The 8648-nt window shown below is 39.0% G+C and overlaps 1 protein-coding gene across 1 annotated transcript; it reads left to right on the forward strand.

Annotated features, from left to right (window-relative positions):
- Nucleotides 1-6974: 6974 nt before the first annotated feature.
- Nucleotides 6975-8446, forward strand: LOC131303439 (uncharacterized). The gene has a single exon (XM_058330311.1). It carries the CDS (start codon nucleotides 7505-7507, stop codon nucleotides 8075-8077), a length of 573 nt encoding a protein of 190 aa, XP_058186294.1. The 5' UTR covers nucleotides 6975-7504; the 3' UTR covers nucleotides 8078-8446.
- The last annotated feature ends 202 nt before the right edge of the window (nucleotides 8447-8648 follow it).

Here is an 8648-nt window from a genome sequence, read left to right on the forward strand (position 1 = left end):
TAGATTTGAATATTTTGTCAAAAATTATCTTAATCCTCTTTTTTCGAAAGTTTCTAGAAATACAACCAGAAGTGATTCTTTGAAAGCTTTTGTTGAAGTCAGAAAAATTTTGATTAGTGAAATTGCGAAACTTGGTAGTTTAGTCTCTTTTACTTCTTATTTGTGGAGTGATCGAAATAATCTTGGTTACATTTCTGTGACAGCTCATTACATAGACTCCAATTGGAATTTGAATAAAAAAATTATTGCTTTCCGTTTAATGGAGTATCCTCATAATGCTATGAACATTTTTCAATGTATAATTGGCGTTTTTAGGGAGTTTGAAATTGTTGATAAAGTTTTCAGTATTACTTTTGATAACCATTCTGCTAATACTAGTTCAATTGATTTGTTCAAACAAAATTTAACTACTCCTCATGCTGGACAATTTTTTCATGTGCGATGTGTATGCCATATCATTAACTTAGTTGTGCAAGATGGTTTGAAACATATAGGACCACAAATAGAAAAAATAAGAGATGCTATTCTTTTTATTGCTACTTCCCCAGCTAGGCAACAAGAATTTGAAGGATTGTGTGTAAGTTACAACGTTAAACAAAAACAAATCAAAATTGATGTGAAAACTCGTTGGAATTCAACATTTCTTATGTTAAAATCTTGTAGGAATCACATTGATGTAATTTCTGCTTATATTAATTCCAAGCATATGCGTACTGATGGTGGTTTAACTCGAGCTGATTGGAAGATTGCTTTTGAGTTTATGAATTTTTAAAAAAAAATTTATGCTGCTACCTTAGCTTGCTCAGGTGTTCGTTATCCTACTACTTGTCTTGTGCTTAATCACTTGTATAATATGAGTCACACTCTTAAAATTCATAGAACGAAACCAAATTTTGTAGCTGCTTGTAAGTCTATGGAAGATAAATTCAACAAATATTTCGAGAACATGCCAACAATATTTATTGTAGCTTCTGTAATGGACCCAAGGATTAAGGTAAGGGGTGTTGAAAAGCTCTTAAAAGGGATTGGTGAGAATTTAGGGATTACATTACCTTCTACTTCTACTGTCACTGCACTGTTGACTTCTATATATGTTTCATATGAGTCTAAATTTGCATGCACTACTACTGCTGCTACTGCTGCTCCATATTCTTCAAGTATTAATGACCCATGTTCTACAAGTAACAATGACAATGACCCATCTTGGTTTCTAATTTCAGGGCCAGGTAGTAGTGAAACTTGTTCACGATCTGAACTTACTCAATATTTAGATAAATTTAATTACAGTTGAGGACTTACAATCATTTGATATCTTAGCTTGGTGGAAAAAAACTGAAAAGACATTTCCCATTCTTTCTATCATGGCACATGATTTACTAACACCACCTGTGTCTTCAGTGGCTTCTGAATCTGCTTTTAGTGTAGGTAATAGCGTGTTGGATGAGAGAAGGAGCAGACTAGCTCTCGACATATTGGACTGTCTTATATGCTTAAAAGATTGGGAGGATGCATGTCTTGGAATTCAAAAATGCCATCCTAGAGATGAATTCAGAGATTATTTTTCGGACTCAGATATCGATGCTGATTAGGGGGAGATGCATTGCTGATGCTGGTAACTTATGAAGGCCTTAAATGGCAACTTAATGTTGCCGCATCTAGGTGTTATTCTTTCTATATCTGAGTGTGTGCTATGATGATATAATCTGAGCGTAATTTGTGTTTAGTGTGGCTATGATGATATAATCTGAGCCTAATGGGTGTTTAGTGTGGCTATGATGATTCATGATATAATCTGAGCCTAAACTGCAGAAAATAGCATGCCAACCAGCAAGTTTCATAGGTTTTGGTGTTTGGTGGTATGAAAAAAGTATGAACATGGGTGTTATCTTATTTGTGGGCAATGATGAATTAAAATTCGATTTATAATTAAGGTGGATACATTGGCACCTTGGCAGGGTATCATTAAATGCAGCCATGAGTACCATTCTAATTCCCAAAATACATTTTTTCTGAGCCCAATCATGTTTTCATTACTACCTTGATGCCATGCCTCTGTTTGGTTTAGCATGTTGTTCTTCTGCAGTTTTGATGCTATTTTCTGGGCCAAAAGGCCTATATTTGAGGCTGCCCTGTGTGTGAAAAAAGCTATCATGTGTGTAGCAGGTTTTACTTCCAGTTTTCACCTGTTATTTGGAGTTTGAGAATAATGTGTATGAGTGTGTGCACTGGCATATATGTGTGCACTGGCATATATGTGTGAAACTGTAGTTGCTGCTGCTGCTGTGAGTGTGTTGCAGCAGCAGGTGTGGTTTTGGGCAGTTTTCAACTAGTTTGGTAGGTTTGGTTTGTGTTTTTGGGGCAATTTTTAGGATTTGCATGCTATTCTGAGTTCTCTGGCTATGATGCTTAAAAATCTGAGCCAAAAGGCATATATTTGGGCCTACCCTGTGTGTGAAAAAAGCTGTCATGTGTGTAGCAGGTTTTACTTCCAGTTTTCACCTGTTATTTGGAGTTTGGGAATAATGTGTATGAGTGTGTGCACTGGCATATATGTGTGCACTGGCATATATGTGTGAAACTGTAGTTGCTGCTGCTGCTGTGAGTGTGTTGCAGCAGCAGGTGTGATTTTGGGCAGTTTTCAACTAGTTTGGTAGGTTTGGTTTGTGTTTTTGGGGCAATTTTTAGGATTTGCATGCTATTCTGAGTTCTCTGGCTATGATGCTTAAAAATCTGAGCCAAAAGGCATATATTTGAGGCTGCCCTATACGTGAAAAGGGTTGTGTCATGTGTGTCAAATAAACGTTAATCACGTTACCCTCTTTCTTTTCTACATTTCCTTCTAAGGCTTTCTATGCCATGCTCTGCTAGCTTCTCTACCTGACACACTTTCCTCCATCATTTCAATCACCATTCATTCTCAAACACAACTCCCACAGATTTACAGTACAGTTGAGAGGTATCAGGTATGCTCTCTCTCTGTGTGTGGGGGTGTGTGTGTGCGCAAACATGTGTACAATGGATTAATGGTGACATGCTAGTTTAGTAGGAACCTTTTTTCTTAGGGACAACTCTAGAACTTTTTTTCTCTTTGATACTTGTTTCATATCTCTTTAAGGCATATATGCATGCAGCATGCTAGTTAAGTGGATCAAAATGAATAACTCGTGTACTGTACGAAGTCTAAGACTAACTAAGTAACTTCACCGATACTCCATTTGGATACGTTGTCTGAATTTTATCGTAAGTTTTTACCTCATTTCTAGAAGATCAAGGAAGGTATCCTCATGTGGTGGTTTTTTCGCTTTCGTTGTATTGGTGTACTCTGTTTTGCCTCTACTTAGACGAAGTCCATTCACTGTTTTTATTGTATCTCGCTGTTTTTCTGTTGTGTGCAGTCCAACAGTGGAACGGTTTTGTTGCTGCTGTTTGTTTGCAACTCAAAGATGGTACTAGTCTGCTGCTGTTTGTGTGCAGACGTGCAGTCCGTGAGGTGCAGCTCCAGGGAACCATGGGGGGCTGTACCTTGGTGCTTTTGGCCTTCCAAGTAGACTATCCGAGATCATTCCATCATTTTCTCATGTCATGTGGAGTTTAGTTTGAGGCATTCCGAAATTCAAGCATTCGGAGGCATTCGGCCTTGTTGGTTCAAATGAATTCTTTTTTAGCTTTTGATTTATTTTCAAGGTTGTTTTGGTTTTCTGCTAGACTGCTATGGAATTTGTTGTTTCAGTAGGTGTGAGCTTCAATTGTAACAACTTCTAGTGCCCTACTGCCCTTTGAAGGCCCTTGAAGTCATGTAACTCTCAGGTGGCTTGCTTGGTTTTGTTAATGTGCCGCAGCTTTGGTACATTCCAGTTCATCAAATCAAATGTAGCTTTCGTACATTCCAGTTAGGACCATTTGTAATGTTATATTTTTAATTGTTAAATTTTACTTCATTTTGTATATGATTGATCAGGGTCCAGGGACAAGATTATCATTCTTATTGAACGGGTGGAATTGGAACAAAAATAACATCTGTATTTGAAAGTCACATTCTCACCATTCTTAGTGGAATTGGAACAAAAATTGGAAGTCACATTCAAACAGACAACGATAACATCTATATTCAAAGTTTCGAGCAGATCAACGGAGCGTAATAACCAACCAAGCTCCCATAGCAAAGTTTAACAAAGTTTCCAATTTACGTAAATAAATGCGTATGACAAAAGTTACTATAAAATCCAAGAATATGGAAAAGAATAACCATAAGATAAAAAAGAACAAATATCTTGGCTAGAAAATTAGTTAAATATCTTGGCAAGAATATCTTGGCTAGAATATCTTGACCAGTTTTCCAAATAAATTCCAAGACAAGGACTAAACAAAATCCGTACCCATCATTGAACTAATTGAAGGAATTTATTTAAAACGGCAAGGTCCGACCCAACCCGATTAAGTAAACAGGTCGGCACATCTTCACAAGATTGAAAATAGCACGGCACGACACGATTTAAGAAAATGGGCCGACACGACACGACACGATTGAAAACGGCATGGCCCGACACGATTTAAGAAAAAAAGGCCGGCACGACACGACACGATTTAAGAAAACAGGCCGGCATGACACGACACGATTGACAAACGACACGGCACGGCACGGCACGATTTGAGTAAAATACTGTAAATGGGCCGGCACGGCACGACACGAAGCACGGTTAGCACGGAGTTAAACGGGCCGTGCCGATTTGACACCTCTAGTATCAAGCCCTATCCGGTCATTGTTTTTTTGCTGATTTCTCACGAGCGTCCTTAAAATCACGTTCTGATCATTTTGAGTGGCTCGAATCATCGAAATTCGATCGGAAAATGTGAGAAATGGGGAGGTGCGGACCGGAGTGACCTGATCCTGACTGTGTGTCCGGTCCGCACCTCCTGACCTGATCCTGACTGTGTGTGTATATATATATATATATATATATATATAGGCAACAATGGAAGATTCTAGATACATTCATGACTCCATACTCCTTAAAGCTTTTAGAGAACCCCGTAAACTTCCATCATATTCCCGACTTTTAGTAGAATCCGGAAGCTTCAAACATGTTCTAGTATACTCCATAACGTTCTGCATGACTCCGAAAGATTCTAGCATAATTTAGAAATTTTCAAAGCATTCTAGTTACTCCACATAACAAAGGGAGTGCATGCATCATCAAATAGAAGGGTGTGAAATCATTTGAGAAGAAATTAAAAGTTCGAAAACTTTCTCATTTTTGTTTTTTTATAGAGAAAAAAACTAAAGTGACCAGGGTCAATCTTACTGAAACGCTCCAGGACACACTCCTATATCAACATGAAATTCAAAGAACATGTCAGTCTCATTGCACTCTTCACACTTGATCCCACTTTGGAAGTGGCTATTTATCCAATGTTTCTAGAGTACTGAAACGGGAAAATATACGAGGTACAATGGTACACCAACCGCACCTGCAGTGGCAGATTCAGAAATTTCATGTAGATAGGTCACTTTTGAAGTACAACCTTAGTAAAAATACTTAAACGAAGGACAATGAATAAAATTAATGGAATATTAGTGTTTGTGCATTTATAGTTCATTATATATGTTACATTTTGTGTAATGCATACAAAGGTATTTTTGATTTTCTGGTTCTACTAAGTATAAATACTTATTATTGGGCATGGTTCAACTCCCATTATTTGACAATTTGGAAGATTTTTTTTGTTTTAAAACCATTTAAGCATCATAACCAAAAAAAAGAGTCAAACGACACTGTAAAGACTCAAATATAACCCTCCTGAATGGAGGACCAAGCACTTATCACTGTTACAAGATGCAATCTCTGCTATGTTTCGTGTAGTTTAAATATATATTTCTTACACTAGTTTTTCAAAAAAAAAATTCCAAAAATTATAGGTGGATCACGTGACTCACCTGTGCTCATGGTAGATTCGCCCCAGCACACCTATCACATATGTGTGGATCTCGTCATATATGAGCCTCAATTATTTATGTGCGCTCCATACATACGTGAGAGGAGTGAGTTTGGAAGTGTGATTGGTGTGTTTATGTAGCATTACTCTACCAAAAAAAGGTAAGTGATCCAGAACCAGATGAAACTATTAAGTTATTAACTGTACATTCCCATGAAGCCCAATAGCCTACTCCAACAAATGTACATCGATCTGTGTGGAACTCAATAGTTCTATACGAATGATCGAAGCTGTTCAATTTGTTTAAAATATATCTTTAAGAGTTCTGAGAAAAATCAACTTATTCGAATATTGGTAAAGGCTTGATCGATTTTCATCATTGAATTCACAGAGACAAAACTTGAATGAATTATTAAGGATTTGATGATTTCCGAAAGAACTGAATTAGGAGGCGTTTCTAGTAGTGAATAAGTTTTGAGAAAGAATTTGTTGAAATCAAGTTGTAAATGTGTATGTGAGTGAAAAAATTATTAAGAAAGAAATCGTTGTTGACAAGTTGTTAGTTAGTGTGAACAATAAGTTAGCTAACATGCCCTACGTTTTTTCACCAAGAATTTAGTGAAAATGCCTCCTTATTACAAGAAATCCATGAAATAATATTTTAAACAAATTAAACGATTTCAATAATTTTTCGGTCACGTACCCATAGTTGGTCTCCTGAAGACTAAGGGGTTAGCCTAGCCTAGTAGTTGTGGCACTTCCTTACCAAGTTAAATGTCTTGGTTCGAGTCTTATAGCTGCGAATTGCAACACCCCTTCTCTTATTCCTTCCTATCGATTGAAAATAAATAAATAAATAGTTGGGCTTCGGCATTTGTTTTTGACCAGGGGAGCTGTTGTCCCTTTAAGGGCGTGTTGTCTCGGCTGAGAGGATCCCGCTCCGGTCTTGCTCTGATGATCGGAAACATTCACTTCGTAGAGATCGTCGAGTTGAACAAAATGCAAAAAATTAGCTGGATCGGATATCATTAAGTGTCTGATCGGAACACATATAACTTGCCAATAATGGGTTTTAGTGGATTTGATCCAGTGTTTTCGATCCATTCTTTTCATGACAAAAGGGTTTCGATTAGGCACTAATGATATTCGATCGAGCTGATTTTTTGCATACTTATTCAACTTGACGAACTCTATGAAGTCAAAGTTTTCGATTATTGGAGCGACAGCAGAGGATCCCCCGGGACAGCACGCTGCAGCTCCTTGTTTTTTTGGGTGAACCTTCCTGCATTTTTTTGGTCAACCTTACTTCCTGCACTGAAGAATTACTCAACGTGACCTTAGGCACCACTCGCGAGGCACCTCTGGTCCCACCCTTCTCTCCTAGCCGTTAGATATATAATTACTCTACCCATAATAGTTGATTGCTGGATTTTCACAGATACCACCATAGATTCCAGACAAACTAGGTCCCCACCCTAAACCCCTCTCTCTCTCTCTCTCTCTCTCCAAAACCACACAAAAAACCTCTCATCCCCAGCTCAAAAAAAAAAAAAAAACTCCCAACCCTCCAATGGCGGACTACTCAGACACGACCCACCACCACAACACGATCACCAAAGAAACGGCCCTCCAGGCCCTGAACAACATAATCCAGCTCCACTTCGAGAAGACCCTGGAGAAGAAGCGGGCCGTGGACCTCCAGAAGAAGGAGCTCTGGAAGCTCTTCCAGCTCTTCTTCCTCTTCCTGGGCCTCGTCTTCCTCGCCCAGGCCCAGTCCACCAGCCGCCTCCAGTGCCGCCACTGCTGGGTTCCCATCGGCCTCCTCTCCCTGGCCCACCTGATCTTCTACGTGTCCGTCGCCCAGACCCTGAGGTGCATCAACGGGTTCAAGTACCAGAGGAGGTGCCATAAGCTGACCCTTGGGTTGGCCACGGACAGGCTGAGGCAGATCAAGATGAGAGATGACGGCGGCGTCGGCGGCGGCGGCGGCGGGTTGGTGGGGGAGGAGTTTGAGATACATTATCAGGAGCCGCCGGAGAGTTACTTTGGTAAGTTCAAGAGGAACTGGGCCTTGCATTTTGGGTTCTTGATTTTGATTTATGGGTTTTGTGTTTCTTCCTCTGTTGTTCTTCTCTGTTTTTAGAGTGGGGTGGGATTGGATTGGGTGGGTTGTTTGGCTAGATTTAGTGGTGGTGTCGGGTACAGTGTTAGTTTGTGATGGTGTATTGGACTGGTTTAAAACATTTTAACGCTCAGGGCACTGAGAGTTTGTTCGATCGTTAACTTCAGGATTGCAAAATTAGATGAGATGCTCGATGAGTGATCTGGACATCCGGTTATAAAAAAAAGAGAGGGGAGATTGCCAGATTGGATCGGGTCTTGCATTGTTTAGCTAGATTTTATTTTATAGTGGTTGTAATTGCTTAGGTACAGTGTTAGTTTGTGATAAGTAAGTACTACATTGGACTAATTTATAAATTTTAAGATATATGTGGAAAATTCAATTCCAAAATATTGGTGGGGTTTGATATTGATTGTGATATGAATATTGCAGCCTCCTCTCTCACCCTCCGTCTTGACAACATTAATCCCATTGTAAAACCTTCCGCTTATGCTCTCTATGCTCGTTTTGCGCTGCTTTTGGACTCGTTGCTATGAATTTTAATAATCAGATATATCTTTGAAAGAAGCTTTTGCGCTCTCGCTTTCTCGTG

The sequence above is a fragment of the Rhododendron vialii genome, chromosome 10a (genome assembly GCF_030253575.1).
Source record: "Rhododendron vialii isolate Sample 1 chromosome 10a, ASM3025357v1".
NCBI lineage: Eukaryota > Viridiplantae > Streptophyta > Magnoliopsida > Ericales > Ericaceae > Rhododendron > Rhododendron vialii.